Genomic DNA, 16,433 nt, shown 5'->3' on the forward strand with positions numbered 1-16,433 from the left:
ACACCTCTTTTAAAAGACTGGCTATTTAGAAAGAACTCCTCAGTGTGCCATGGGCATTTACTTAAGAATACCCCAGACCAAACAAAACAAGTAGTGCATTGTAGCCATACTTATTGTAGTTAAAAAAATAAATAAAAAGATCTATTATAAATTCTTACCTCATTGGCACCACTGAACAGAGGCTCTCCTGTATGCATCTCTACCAGTATGCACCCCAAAGACCACATGTCTATTGCCAGATCATATGGCATTCCTAATAGAACTTCAGGGGAGCGGTAGAACCGACTCTGGATATACTGATATATCTGAAAAGCATACGCAATTATACATAAATAATAAGGAAAACACCACCACACAAGATTTATTCACCAAGTATGTTGACACATTCCGGCTGTTTGGGAGACATAAACAAGATGAGAAAAATATTCTAACTGTACCCTTTGTCCTAGCTGGCAAGAGCTTCCAAAGTCCACTATTTTAATAGCGCTTCTCTTGGGGTTACATAGGAGGATGTTTTCTGGCTTGAGGTCACAGTGGATGATGCCGAGTTCAGGAGTGGCAAGAAACAGCAGTGCTGTGCAAAGCTGCTGAGCAAATTTCCGTGTCAGGTTTAAAGAAACTCCTCTAAAGTTTGTGTTTCGCAACAAATCATACAGATTGTATGACAACATTTCAAACACTAAGCAAAGGTGATTCCGGAACATGAAGTGCCTCTTCAGATGAACTAAAAAAAAGAGAGAAAAAATAGCAAATTAATAAAATACTGAAAATTCCTTATTTTGCTGGAAACAAAGTAAAAAATACATGAACAGAAACATAGACAGAAGTAAAAATTTATGCTTGTTAAGTAATACATTATGAAGCATGTACACCAAGATGTAAGATGCTGTCTGAATTTTTGAATACCTATGTAATATTTCATTTCTGTATCATGTTTGTTCATGAGCTCCAGCAGCCGCACTTCAATCTGAGCTTGGTTCAGAAACGCCTTCTTGTTCTTGATAATCTTGATTGCTACCCATTCCTGCTCGGCACGGTCATAAGCTTTAACAACCTGCAAGAATACAATTAACACACATCATTTAAGTTTCAGAAATGACACTGCAAAGAAGTCGTTTAAACATTAAAATAAAATATTATTTGGTGTCAGGCCCTACACTACACAAACACACGTCCCATTGAAACTATACGTGGGCCTTCCCCAAACTCTTGCCATGAAGGCTGATGCACAGTTAGAAAGTCACTGTATGCTGTAGCTTTAAGAAACCATAAGCCAAAACCTGACAATGGCCCTGTGCAGCCCGCAAAGAACCCTGACCTGAACATCTTTGGGGATAAACTGGAACATCTCATCACCTGACATCAGCACCATAGTTTACTAAAGCCTCAATGCCATGCTCCGAAAAAGCCGTTTCAAAAGACTGGAGGATATTATAGTATTAATTATGAAATGTGCATTCAGACAATAGAACAGGGGCATCAGACATTTAGTTTGCAAAGAAATGTGTGCTGATAAGATGTCTGTTGCCCCTGTTCTAGTTGCCTAATTCAGTAACACAATCACTGGCTTTGTTTATACACAGCGAGATGCAGAAATAATTTAAAAGTGATTTCATAGTTTTTACAATTTAATTCTTGTACTTATTAAAGTTTTTGTATTTAGCCTTTTAAAGAGCTAATTGATAAAAAAAAAAATATATATATATATATATATATTTCTCTCATTATAGTGTGATTTTCTTACACAGTAAATCTCGCATTGATCTTGTTTATTAGATAGATCAATGCGAGATTTACTGTGTAAGAAAATCACACTTAGCTAGCAAAGACTGAGGCATCTTTAGCCAGATCTGTTAAACTGGCTCCTAATCTGTTGAGATCTTTATGAGATTAACAACAAACAGAAACAAACTGAAATGCTAAATCCCAAATCCATGGTTAAGGTTTTAGGGGAATTTACATGTAAATATCAGCAATTAAAAGGTGGTACAGTGGTACCTTTACCCGAACTGAACCGAACTTTCGAAAGAAATTCGGCTTACCATGCAAAGCATTTTTGGCATGCGGGCTACAGAACCGAGCCAAACCAAACAAGTTTGTATGTCCGGCAGCTACTTAAAAGCCAAGCTATTTTACATTTTGCATTTTGTGCAAGATTTAGTGAAGACATAACATTTTTGGGACCCATGGTCCTATGATGTTATCAAGCACTTTCGTTTTTATTAAAGCAGCTGGTGCCAAGAGGAATCATAAATTAAGGTTACATCAGGTTTAATGTTTATTTATTTCCTATTTTACTTCATTTACATGTTTCTACATGTTTTGACTGTTTTTATATGAAATATAATATAATCATAGTGCTGGAAATTGGTGATATTGGTAATACCATTGGATGGCTGGAACGGATTATCTGCATTTACATTATTTGTTATGGAAAAATGCATTTTGCAATATTAAATTTCATCTAGAGAACTCGCCTCCAAACTGGATTAAATTCCTATGCCGAGGTAGCGCTGTATTAGTATACGGTTTATATAGTACATTGTCCAGTTGGACGTGGCTAGTCTTGTTTGCGCAGTAAGGAAGTCAATAAAAACAGTGGATTTGACATGGCTATCTGCATATACATATAACATGACTGTGTGATAGACCGTACCTGCCCAAATGAACCCTTTCCTATTAAAGAGTCGATTTCATAACGATCCATCCACTTCTCTCCATTCTTGACAATGTAGTCAAAATTGTCATCATCATAGCCATCATTGAAGACTTTCTTCTCTTTCTTATGGCTGGAGTCTTCACAATGACCCTGTTGATGCCGTCGCTTCTTTTTTGCATAATACACCTACACAGAATGAAAGATAAAAAAAAAAGCTTTCATGTTTGTGTAAAAAAAAAAAAAAAAAATTTCTATACACACATATATATATATATATATATATACACTCACACACATCCTTTTAAAAGAATTAGCATATTGTGATAAAGTTCATTATTTTCTGTAATGTACTGATAAACATTAGACTTTCATATATTTCAGAATCATTACACACAACTGAAGTAGTTCAAGACTTTTATTGTTTTAATATTGATGATTTTGGCATACAGCTCATGAAAACCCAAAATTCCTATCTAAAAAAATTTGCATATTTCATTCGGCCAATAAAAGAAATGTGTTTTTGATACAAAAAAAGTCAACCTTCAAATAATTATGTTCAGTTATGCACTCAATACTTGGTCGGGAATCCTTTTGCAGAAATGACTGCTTCAATGCGGCGTGGCATGGAGGCAATCAGCTTGTGGCACTGCTGAGGTGTTATGGAGGCCCAGGATGCTTCGATAGCGGCTTTAAGCTCATCCAGAGTGTTGGGTCTTGCGTCTCTCAACTTTCTCTTCACAATATCCCACAGATTCTCTATGGGGTTCAGGTCAGGAGAGTTGGCAGGCCAATTGAACACAGTAATACCATGGTCAGTAAACCATTTACCAGTGGTTTTGGCACTGTGAGCAGGTGCCAGGTCGTGCTGAAAAATGAAATCTTCATCTCCATAAAGCTTTTCAGCAGATGGAAGCATGAAGTGCTCCAAAATCTCCTGATAGCTAGCTGCATTGACCCTGCTCTTGATAAAACACAGTGGACCAACACCAGCAGCTGACATGGCACCCCAGACCATCACTGACTGTGGGTACTTGACACTGGACTTCAGGCATTTTGGCATTTCCCTCTCCCCAGTCTTCCTCCAGACTCTGGCACCTTGATTTCTGAATGACATGCAAAATTTGCTTTTATCCGAAAGCTTCTTCTCTGTAGCCCAGGTCAGGCGCTTCTGCCTCTGTTTCAGGTTCAAAAGTGGCTTGACCTGGGGAATGCGGCACCTGTAGCCCATTTCCTGCACACGCCTGTACACGGTGTCTCTGGATGTTTCTACACCAGACTTAGTCCACTGCTTCCGCAGGTCCCTCAAGGTCTGGAATCGGTCCTTCTCCACAATCTTCCTCAGGGTCCCGTCACCTCTTCTCGTTCTGCAGCGTTTTCTGCCACACTTTTTCCTTCCCACAGACTTCCCCGCTGAGGTGCCTTGATACAGCACTCTTGGAACAGCCTATTCGTTCAGAAATTTCTTTCTGTGTCTTACCCTCTTGCTTGAGGGTGTCAATGATGGCCTTCTGAACAGCAGTCAGGTCGGCAGTCTTACCCATGATTGCGGTTTTGAGTAATGAACCAGGCTATGAGATTTTAAAAGCCTCAGGAATCTTTTGCAGGTGTTAACAGTTAATTAGTTGATTCAGATGATTAGGTTAATAGCTCGTTTAGAGAACCTTTTCATGATATGCTAATTTTTTGAGATAGGAATTTTGGGTTTTCATGAGCTGTATGCCAAAATATAAAAAAAAAAAAAATAGCTTGAACCACTTCAGTTGTGTGTAATGAATCTAAAATATATGAAAGTCTAATGTTTATCAATAAATTACAGAAAATAATGAACTTTATCACAATATACTAATTTTGTAAGGACCTGTATATATAAAATGATAAAATACAGGGTGACTTTTTAAACCCAGCCCAAGCGATTAGACCCTAGGCATTTTCTCAACTGCTGAATCATGTTTTTTTTGTGGATTGCGATTAACATATTTCAAGATATCAAGATATTCTCACTGGTTCCAGACTTTTCAGACACCCTATATAATTTATTGTGCACCGTACTCATCTGTGACAATCAGAAGTTCCAACATTATCACACAACACCTTTATTACTATTATTATTTCTAAGTATGAGATCTTGGATTAATATACACCTGCAATTATGGCTAGAGGCTGTCAGAGCTGCTGTTACAGTAAATTAATCAACACCATCCCATCAAACCAACTGTTCACTTATGCACACATTGATCTAAACCTGCACTTCACTCATACTGTACTGGCTACAACAAGTAATTTTTAAACTTAAAAAGTAATTTTCAGTCTATTGGCTCGTTACCGGTTGCTGCAACTTTACTAATTACACTGCTTTTTGTAAGATTATAATAGTCAAAATAAAGCTTATTTTATTATTAGTATAACGGACTCCTTGGTTAAAGTTAAATCTATAAATAATTATATTAAGAGTATGACAAATGCTTTTTAGTGTTTACGGCCCTTAAGTGTTGTTAAACATTACTGAGTTTTGACAGCGGATCTTACCTCATTAATGTGTTTGTAAGTTTTGATTAAGTCAACAGAGAGCTTCCTCAAGGGAGCTGAAGCTGGCTCACGAAAACACTGGGGCATGTGCCTCTGTAAGGAAACACAGACATACAGGCCGTTAGGTTGAGGCATACAGCAGTTTACTCTACAAGAAAAAAACTTGTAGTCTGGAGGCAAGGTCCATATGTGATTATAGGGTTAATACAGTGTCATGATTAGGCATGGAGAACAATATGCGTCACTGTGAGTACAGAAGGGTGCAATACTATCAGCTGTGAGGTTTGGAGACTTTGACGATAGATAGATGGATAGACATATTGATCCCATAAGGGAAATTATCGCGTTACAGCAGCAGCAGGTTACACAAACAGTAGTATGGTAGAGGGGGAAAAAACATGTATATTAATAAAGTATTGAAGGTGCTATGTAGAGGGGAAAACAAAAAAAAAAAACTGAAAAAAAAAGGTACGAAACTGGCAATTCAAAAAAGAAAAACAGGTGAAATGTGCAAATTGTCAGTAAATAATCGGATATACTGTATACAAGTGGCTATTGTCTTCTGTTACATAGAGGTGAGTCGTTGTACAGTGTGATGGCGAACGGTAGGAATGTTTTCCTGAACAGTTCTGTGTGACAGCGAAGCTGAATCAGTTTGTTAGAGAATGAACTCCGCTTCCTCAGAATAGGATAATGCAGAGGGTGGGATGGAGTTTCCATGATTGACAGGAGTTTAGTGGTCTGTTGTCCCTCACTGTCTCCAACCTGTCAAGTTTGTGTCCAATAATAATAAGTGCTCAGATGGATTTTTAGGCGATTTTGATTTCATTCATTCATTTATTTATTTATTTTTTTACCTTTTCAAAACAAACATTTGTAGTTGTTTTTAAAATTGTTAAATTTGACCACCACAACCATATGCGCCTATTCACGAACTACGAGCATTAGCATTAGTCTGATGTTTGGTTTATTTTCCACATTCTAGAATTTTTCAACTATAAAAATAACACATATGGCATTAAGTAATTAAGTAACAACAATACCAGTAAGTTGTTATTTTACGACACAAAGGTCAGCTCTTATTAGATTCTAGTAAGAACAGTATTGTAAATTGCATTTGGAAAACTCATCAGGCACAATGATGAAACTGGCTCTCATGAAGACCGTCCTTGCAAAAAAAAAAACAACAAAAAAAAAACAACCAAGTGTACCCCTACTGCAGAGGATTAATTTAAAAGTTACTAGCCTCAAAAATGACCAATTAACAGTATCTTCGATTAGGGCCGTTATGAACGCTTTACAGGGCACAAGTAGCAGACGCATCACAAAATAAAAGAAAATTAAAATCAGACAAGATCATGGAATTAGAAGGGGTGTTCAAACTTTTGACTGGCAGTATATTTCACTTTAATGACAACACATTCTCCACTAACTGAGATCTAGGGGGCACCAAGTCAAGTGCATGTGAGATGGGGAAAGAGATCATGGCTTTTAGGAAATGTCAGACAATACTGGAGTTCAAAACACTAATTATTCTAATTAATATGTACATATTTTATTAATTTATTACATTTACTTTTGTCCTATCACTGCCAAAACCTCTGTAGATTGACTTTGAGCACAGGGCACAGTAAGGGCACTTGGCCTTGTTCGCCATAACAATAGTTGGACTCTCTCTGTGATTTCTGATACTATTGTTAGTCTACAACATGTATTATAGTGTATTTTTATTTGCTCAGTACTGCAATTGCTCTGAAAAATACTGACCATCAAAGAAATTTTATAGCATTCATAAAATTAATTAGAAAGAACTATATATATATATATATATATATATATATATATATATATATATATATATATATATATTATATTAGTTATGAAGAGATTTCTTTTCAAAATGTACCACTGATATGTGGGCTCTTTCAATGCTAGATAAGGCTATTGCCAAACTGTGGCCCAGTTTAAAATCTGAAAATCTTCTGCCCACTCACTGTCCCTTAATCATAACTCTGATAAACAAACCAGACAAGGTAAATGAAGTGTATCACGTTGTTTAAAACCTCATAGCTTTGTTTTATTAGTCCTATTAGTTCTTTTATAATATTAATACTTAATCAGCAGAATATAAGCCAACCACAAAACTGAAAATTAAAAACGTCCAGTGTGTGCCCCACCTCGTGCCCTGGGTCTCCAAGTGCCCTGCGACCCGGTTTACAGGATACTGTAAAGTGGTATAGGCGATGTGTGAGTAAAAGTAATTTATTTGTTATAAATGACCTCTTGTGGTTCACCTACAATACACCTAGCGCCCACTAGGGGGCTGTGGGGAAACACTTTGGAAAACACTGGTATAATTAGTTTAGACTAAGCTGTAAGGCTCCCAGCACATTAAAATATGTTTCGTACGTGTGCGCATGATTAGTACCTGATTGGCAGTGAGCGCTTGCGTCTGGTCACTGTATGGTAGTACAGTGCCAGACTGCTCTGTACTCTGCTGGTGACAGTCACTGTGCTGCGGGTGTGAATGAGGCATCGGAGCAGCCATGTGAAACCCAGCAGCATTGAAAGAAAAAGAGCGTGCAAGCCGGCCAGACCAGGGTTGGCATGCTGAGGTCTCTCCCCCTGGAAGAAAAGTTCAAACATATATACACATTAGAGCTTATCGCACAGCGATGATTTTTTAAATAAGGAAAGCATCACAAATATCCATACTGCTTTTATTTTAGAAAAATAACTTATTACATGCCTGACAACTTTTCATATATTTTTCTGTACAGAGACGCCCATATGAAGAAAAGGGGGACAAAAAAACAAAAAACAACAACAACAAAAAAACAAAAACAGGAGAACAAAATATGTTAAATATAGACGTAAATGTCAGTGTGCACTAAACTGAAGACTAAATAAAAGAGCACTTAACATTTCATGTTTGTGCAACGCAAAGGTGATTGTCGAACAGAAACATAATAAATACACCACTACTGATTTCCACCCCCCCTGACAAATTCACCCTCCTTTAAGAGTAAATTCTGATAATTATTAGGAGAATGCTGGTTTATGAGCATCCCTCAGCAGGCAGCACAATGCACCACAGCCACACTGAACCACACCACTATTCAGAATCCCAGCAACAGCACCCAATTAGCATAGCCTATCACCACCAAGATACAGTGTGATTTGGCAAGCCCATCAATGTTCAACCCAATCACGGCAGAGTATGCAAATAGACTACTTTTGTTGCCAGGGCAGAGCTTCTGCCACTTGCCAATAAGAAAACAAGAAATAAACAAGAAATTAAATTGAACTTTGGTACACTTTGAGGTAACATCCAGCACATGGGAGGCTGAGACCAAAAAACTACAAATCTCAGGGAGGGAGAGAGCGGTTTATCTGAACGAATTGGGTAAAGAATTCCCTCTACCAGAAACAGAAGGTGCAATCCCTGCGTTATCGCACCATCGTTTCGAATCATGCCTAGAACTCGGAGGAATATGACCAAAAAAGGGAAAGCAAGCTTCCTTTTTATTTATTTATTTAGTTTTCGCCGACTGATTTACAGAGCAGGCTTGTGCTAAGAAAAAAAAATAAATAAATAAAAAAAATTGCTAAAAGCTACGTAACGGTTTGATCCATCACACCACTCACAAAAGATTCTTCACTAATAACATGGGCACTTTTTTATTACTTGTAGAACAAAACAAACGCAGTTCTTTTCTTTAAGAATTAAATAGATACAAGACAACAACTAGGTCTACTAATTATTTAAAAACACAAATACACACCCTTGAGCCGTATTCAGTTTGTATTAGTTTAACAGGGAAACACCTGTAATATTTATGTATTATTGCACTGAACCCAGAAAACCGTAATCAGAAGAACTGACTGTTTAGTAGATTATCTTTAAACCTGTATGATTACATCACATGGTCACATGATCCTGCTCTATTTACAACACCTTTTGCAAATAGTTTAAGAGGTATTTAAGTAGGAAAGAAAAATCTAGTAGGACAAACTAAAGCTACAGCAACAATTTGAAAATGCAAGTTAAACCATAAAGTACATGAGTGGCATCTGTTGTTGTTTGTTTTTTATCGGAATTCCGTTCAGTATCTGAGAGATGGTCGCTGAGCGGTGTACTACAAAACTAAATACAGGAAATAGCAGCAGTCACAGATCTTTTCCCCAATACAAGGTGGCATGAACGGTAAACAAACTGGCCTGTGATTCTTTTAATTCTGAAAAGGGTGAGAAAATATAAAATAAAAAAAAAGCATAAACATGACTGAAAGTTACAGAGCAGTTACAGAAAGTTACAGAGCAGCACTGTAAATAAAAAATAATTACCAAAAGACCTAAAAGTACACTAAGGCTACATTTACACTGCAGGTCTCGGTGCCCAATTCGATTTGTTGCCTATATCTGATTTTTTTTTGACTGTCTGCTTACACGTTCTTTCAACTATGACTCATATCCAATTCACGTGTTTACACTTGCCATGCCATCTGAAACGTTGCGCATACTTAAAGGGAGGTTCTTGCGCTACACACTAGCCAAGATAGACGAAGGTGAAGTGTGCTTAATGCTCTGCGATATATGCAAAGTTCGCTAAACGTCACCATGGTTTTAAAACGGACGAGGAGAAAAAAAACGGCATAATTGCAGCCTGCGCATATGCTTCATTTACCAAATACTGATTTCATATGCGACACGTATTCATATCGGATACGTGTCACATATGAGCAAAAAATCGGAAATTGGGTCACATTTACCTGACAGTGTAAACGTAGCCCTAGTCCTGTCTTGATAGGATTTTAGACCCTTTCTAATATTTGCATAAGTATATGATAAGAAAATCAGCTCTGCTTATATTCTGTACGTCTGTTCATTACTACAGATTCAAACCATTCTACATTGCAAAATTAAAAACTTAAATCTAAAATGTATTCCAAGGTTTGTGTGGGAAAAAAAAATTATTTAGAGCTGGGTTACATGGACACCCAAGCTGAGTTTCTTAATGCACTTTTCAGATTATGTAAATATTAGAAATCAAAGTAAATTCGGAATTTGCCAAATTTCTGTTGAACAAGCATCTGAGATGGGGTTTAACAGCAGCAACTAGAACACAACCTTCAACACAAGCACCTGCTTTTAAAGTTGGAAGTTTTTTAAGTTGGTCATATAATAATATTGATCTGCCCATATGTATGCAAGAAGTTGCTGTAACTTTTCCTACTCTGCACACAGGACCCAAATTTTTTCACACAGAATGTGACTAAACTGGCAAAAAAATAAAAAATAAAATAATAATAATACATGGCCCCTTATTCTGTGCACTACAAAGTTTGTTTAAAGCTCAAAAAGAGTGTGAACTACCCCATTCAGTCAGTTTCTAAACCAAGTTGTTGTCTATTTAGGACAAATTTCCCACTTTTTGATTCGAAAGAAAAGGTTATTTACTGATTGCAGTGGAGAGGGATGCGTTATAGTAGTCGTGTGTGGGTTTGTGCTCAGTGGGAATTTTAATACGAGTTTGTACCTTGCAAATTAATGGAATTTAAGCTATTAAAATACACAACTTTGAATAAATTGTGTTTGTTCACCTATAACTAAATTTGAAAGTTGACCGAGCACCCATCTGCCTGGCCTACAACTTTATTTTAGTAATTAAATCGTAACTAACCTAAAGTTTAAAAACTACAAACAAATAAACAATTGATCAGCCACAACAATAACATTACTGTTGGATGAATTGAATAACAATGATTATCAATTATATACCTATAATAAAAATATAATCTAATGACTTACCGGTGCCCAAGACTCAACACCCGTTGGCAACTCAATACTTTTGGCCGCAACTGTACATTCAATTTTAAATGAATTTTATTAGTATAGGGCTTTTAATACTGGAAGCTGTCACAAAGAAGCATTATGGAAATGTTAAAATAAACAAATGAATCAATACAAAAAAAAAGAAAAAAAGATAAATATATAAATGTTTTCCATTGCATATTGTACAGTCGTGGCCAAAAGTTTTAAGAATGACACAAATATTAGTTTTCACAAAGTTTGCTGCTAAACTGCTTTTAAATCTTTGTTTCAGTTGTTTCTGTAATGTACTGAAATATAATTACAAGCACTTCATGGTTTCAAAGGCTTTTATCGACAATTACATGACATTTATTCAAATTTATGAGTCAGTATTTGCAGCGTTGGCCCTTCTTTTTCAGGACCTCTGCAATTCGACTGGGCATGCTCTCAATCAACTTCTGGGCCAAATCCTGACTGATAGCAACCCATTCTTTCATAATAACTTCTTGGGGTTTGTTAGAATTAGTGGATTTTTGTTTGTCCACCCGCCTCTTGAGGATTGACCAAAAGTTCTCAATGGGATTAAGATCTGGGGAGTTTCCAGGCCATGGACCCAAAATTTCAACGTTTTGGTCCCCGAGCCACTTAGTTATCACTTTTGCCTTATGGCACGGTGCTCCATCGTGCTGTAAAATGCATTGTTCTTCACCAAACTGTTGTTGGATTGTTGGAAGAAGTTGCTGTTGGAGGGTGTTTTGGTACCATTCTTTATTCATGGCTGTGTTTTTGGGCAAAATTGTGAGTAAGCCCACTCCCTTGGATGAGAAGCAACCCCACACATGAATGGTCTCAGGATGCTTTACTGTTGGCATGACACAGGACTGATGGTAGTGCTCACCTTTTCTTCTCCAGACAAGCCTTTTTCCAGATGCCCCAAACAATCGGAAAGAGGCTTTATCAGAGAATATGACTTTGCCCAGTCCTCAGCAGTCCATTCACCATACTTTCTGCAGAAGATCTATCTGTCCCTGATGTTTTTTTTAAAAGAAAATTGGCTTCTTTGCTGCCCTTCTTGACACCAGGCCATCTTCCAAAAGTCTTCGCCTCACTGTGCGTGCAGATGCGCTCACACCTGCCTGCTGCCATTCCTGAGCAAGTTCTGCACTGGTGGCACTCCGATCCCGCAGCTGAATCCTCTTTAGGAGACGATCCTGGCGCTTGCTGGACTTTCTTGGACGCCCTGACACCTTTTTAACAAGAATTGAACCTCTCTCCTTGAAGTTCTTGATGATCCTATAAATTGTTGATTTAGATGCAATCTTAGTAGCCATAATATCCTTGCCTGTGAAGCCATTTTTATGCAACGCAATGATGGCTGCACAAGTTTCTTTGCAGGTCACCATGGTTAACAATGGAAGAACAATGATTTCAAGCATTACCCTCCTTTTAACATGTCAAATCTGCCATTCTAACTCAATCAGCTTAGTTAGCTTAGCAGAGTTAACAAGACGATTACTGAAATGATCTCATCAGGTTCTTAATGACAGCAATGAAATGCAGTGAAAAGGTTTTTTGGGATTAAGTTAATTTTCATGGCAAAGAAGGACTACGCAATTTATCTGATCACTCTTCATAACATTCTCGAATATATGAAAATTGCTATTATAAAAACTTAAGCCGCAACTTTTTTAATTTCCAATATTTATGTAATTCTCAAAACGTTTGGCCATGACTGTGCACTGCAGAGGGTGCAGTCATCTTTACAGACATTTTCACATTGGGGCCTGGGATCATTTCCAAGAACATTTGATCCCAAAGTCTGGTTCATTTTGATCAGTAAGAACTAGAGATGCTCCGATCAGCATTTTTGGGGCCGATCACTGATCACCAAGATCATGATCTGCCGATTGCCGATCACAAAATGGCAGGGGAATGGAAAACTTTTATCTATAATCTAGCAGAGTTTGCACTATTTATAGAAATGAAACTAACTCTAAATTAACTATATTAAAAAAGAATTTAGAAATAGGCTACAGTCAAGATCTTGAAGAACCACCAAGTGTTTATTTTAGAAAATGAGAACTTAAGGATACTGTAGGCCATCTTTCCCAAATAAGGCAGAGTAACTTAAAATTAGTTTAGTTTTATACTCTTTTAATTTTATACTAAAATTAGTTTCATACTCGGCATATTCAGTTGTATAGCGTGTTCTAAGAGGCCTAATCACAAGATGGCGCCGGTGAGGTCAGCTGCCGTCACGACTGCTTCGACCACCTTTTCTTTGTTTTTGTTCTTTAAGTTAGTTTTTAGCATTTGACTTAAAACCAGTCAAATTACTACCATGGAGTACATTAGTTATGATGGAGACACTCTTGTTTCTATTGGTATACAATGTACTCACAATTCGACGTTTTTAACCCCGGATCCGAGCTGGCTGAGTGAGATCCTGAGGGAGAACAAAGGACGCAACGCGAAGCGGCGGCCCCGAGGGAAACGAGCCGGCGTCAGGAACAGGCTGAGAGCCCGTACACACCACACACCTCTGCCTAGCATCCTGCTCGCCAACGTCCAGTCACTGGAAAACAAACTCGATGACCTTAGGGCCAGGATAAAGTTCCAGAGAGACATTCGGGACCGGAAACTCTTCTGCTTCTCCGAGACATGGCTGAACTCAGCGGTCCATCATGTGTCGTCCTTTTTATCTACCTCGGGAGTTTACATCGGTCATAATCAGCGCCGTTTATATTCCACCACAAGCGGACACGGACACTGCCTTATGCGAGCTGCATGAGGCACTCACACAGCACCAGACACAGCACCGGGACGCTGCGCTTATTGTGGCGGGGGACTTTAACAGTGCCAACCTCAAACGCGCAGTGCCGAACTTTTATCAGCATATCACTTGCCCCACCAGGGGCGAAGGGCACTGGACCACTGCTATACAACTGTCAAGGACGGCTACAAGGCACAATCTCGTCCACCGTTTGGTAAATCCAACCACGCCGCCATCTTCCTCATGCCAAAATACAAACAAAGGCTGCGCAGACCAGCTCACTGAGATATTCAACATCTCTTTATCTCAGTCGGTGATCCCCACATGCTTCAAAGAGTCCATTATTGTTCCTGTCCCAAAGAAACCACATCCTGCTTCTCTTAATGACTATCGCCCTGTAGCTCTTACCTCAGTAGTGATGAAGTGCTTTAAACGCCTGGTCATAGACTTCATCATTTCTTCACTACCAGACACACTGGACCCACTACAGTTTGCATACCGTCCAAACCGTTCCACGGACGATGCAATCTCACATCTCCTCCACACATCCCTCACTCACCTGGACACATTAGGAGGGGGAATTATGTGAAAATGGTCTTCATCGACTACAGCTCTGCATTTAATACCATAATTCCCTCCACACTCACCACCAAGCTGGAGCACCTGGGACTCAGCTCAGCCATGTGTCAGTGGATCTCCAATTTTCTGACTGGCAGACCACAGGCAGTAAGGATGGGCGGACATGTCTCAGCCTCCATCACTCTCAGTACTGGAGCCCCCCAGGGTTGTGTACTTTCTGGACACCTATGACTGCGTGGCCACTACCAACTCCACCACCGTCATCAAGTTTGCTGACGACACTGTCGTGGTGGGCCTGATCCCCAACAACGATGAGATGGCCTACCTGGAGGAGGTTGGAAATCTGGAGAACTGGTGCCAGAGAAACAATCTCCTCCTGAACGTCAGCAAGACAAAGGAGCTGATAGTGGACTTCAGTACAAAGCAGGTGAGGAACTACCAGACCCCCATCATCAACAGGAGCCCAGTGGAGAGAGTGGACAGCTTCAGATACCTTGGTGTTGACATCACGCAGGACCTGGCATGGTCCTGTCACATCAACACCGTGGTAAAAAAGGCCCGGCAGCGTCTGTACCACCTCAGACGCTTGAGAGACTTTAGACTGCCCTCCAAGGTGCTCAGGAATTTCTACTCCTGCACCATAGAGAGCATCCTGACGGGAAACATCACGACATGGTTCGGGAACAGCACCATGCAGGACAGACGAGCTCTACAGAGGGTGGTGCGATCAGCTGAGCGCATCATCCGCACCGAGCTCCCTGACCTGCACTCAATCTACACCAAGCAGTGCTGGACCAAGGCCAGGAAGGTCGTAAAGGACCTCAGCCACCCCAACAATGGACTGTTCAGTCTGTTGCGGTCTGGGAAGCGATTCCGATTTCACTACATTTCGTACTGTGTGTGACTGTGTATGTGACAAATGAAATTTGAATTTGAATTATGTTAGTGGTGTTAAAATGCCGTTGCTTGCTTCCACCTTGAGGGATGCCATCACGATATAAATTGCAAACGGCTAACTTTACATCTTTATCGGACACTTTGAAAATCTTCCAGACGGGAGAACTCATGTTGCCACTTTTAAGCTCCACTCTGCTGTTGTTTACCTGTGCGCCGTGCATGCACGTGTGAAAAAGTCACGCAAGCAATTTCCATCAAGGATCAGCTTTTTTAATCTGCGCTTTTGGGGTTCGCCGATCAAGCTATTTTTAGCCAATATCGGCCGATCATGATCGGTGGCCGATCAATCGGAGCATCACTAGTAAGAACACAATCATTCCATACCACTCAGGAACCGTCCCACTGAAGAAGTGGTCTTGAGATTGAAATTGTGTACTCGGTCGCACCGCGAACCAGATTTGGAAGGAATTGTACCGGAGAACGGTAGTAGATCGCCGTTTAAATATGATGTCACCAGTGCCGTCTATCTACCCGGAAATTTCTGTGTGCACAACCGTTTCTGGGCACGGTATAAATCAATCACGCCGAATATATAAATGGACCTTTATTATACAAAATTATGTCTTAGGGTCTGAATTTCTACAGATAGCAACATTAAGAGGCAAAGCAGATGGGTGTGGCAGTATTTTGACTTTCCAATAAAATGTGGAAAAAGTAACAAAAGATGCAACAACAAGACAAAGCTCTTTAAAAGCTGTCAAAAACATTAACACCTGCATGAGTTTATACAGCGTGGGTGAAAAGTAACTAGGTATTAAAAATTGATAATTAAGTCTATATTTCTAATACAATTTGTTCATCCTGCAACATGCTGGTCTAACCACATATGCACAATAAGAGCAAAATGGGGTGGTGCACTAGCCTGCATGTTATTATTGCCTTGTTAATGTTCACCCACTCTGTATGTATATACTGTAATATACAGTTAGGCCCAAAAATATTTGGACAGTGACAAGTTTAGTTATTATTAGTTATGATTTAGTTATTTTAGCTGTTTACGAAAACATATTCAGGATACAATTATATAATCAATATGGGCTTAAAGTGCAGACTTTCAGCTGTAATTTGAGAGTATTCACATCTAAATTGGAGCAAGGGTGTAGGAATTACAGCTCTTTATACCGT

The 16,433-nt window shown here is 39.0% G+C and overlaps 1 protein-coding gene across 1 annotated transcript in view; it reads right to left on the reverse strand.

Moving 5' to 3' along the window:
* Positions 1 to 16,433, reverse strand: part of dyrk1ab (dual-specificity tyrosine-(Y)-phosphorylation regulated kinase 1A, b) — a 36,373-nt gene that overhangs the window by 5,116 nt on the left and 14,824 nt on the right. Inside the window, exons 2-7 of the mRNA XM_053507464.1 lie at positions 7,614 to 7,810; positions 5,186 to 5,278; positions 2,657 to 2,845; positions 907 to 1,054; positions 438 to 724; positions 159 to 305 (exon numbers count right to left, since the gene is read on the reverse strand). Coding sequence (XP_053363439.1) covers positions 159 to 305; positions 438 to 724; positions 907 to 1,054; positions 2,657 to 2,845; positions 5,186 to 5,278; positions 7,614 to 7,733 — 984 coding nt within the window. The 5' untranslated portion in view covers positions 7,734 to 7,810. The remainder of the gene's footprint in view (positions 1 to 158; positions 306 to 437; positions 725 to 906; positions 1,055 to 2,656; positions 2,846 to 5,185; positions 5,279 to 7,613; positions 7,811 to 16,433) is intronic.

This window comes from Clarias gariepinus, chromosome 11 (genome assembly GCF_024256425.1).
Source record: "Clarias gariepinus isolate MV-2021 ecotype Netherlands chromosome 11, CGAR_prim_01v2, whole genome shotgun sequence".
Classification (NCBI taxonomy): Eukaryota; Metazoa; Chordata; class Actinopteri; order Siluriformes; family Clariidae; genus Clarias; species Clarias gariepinus.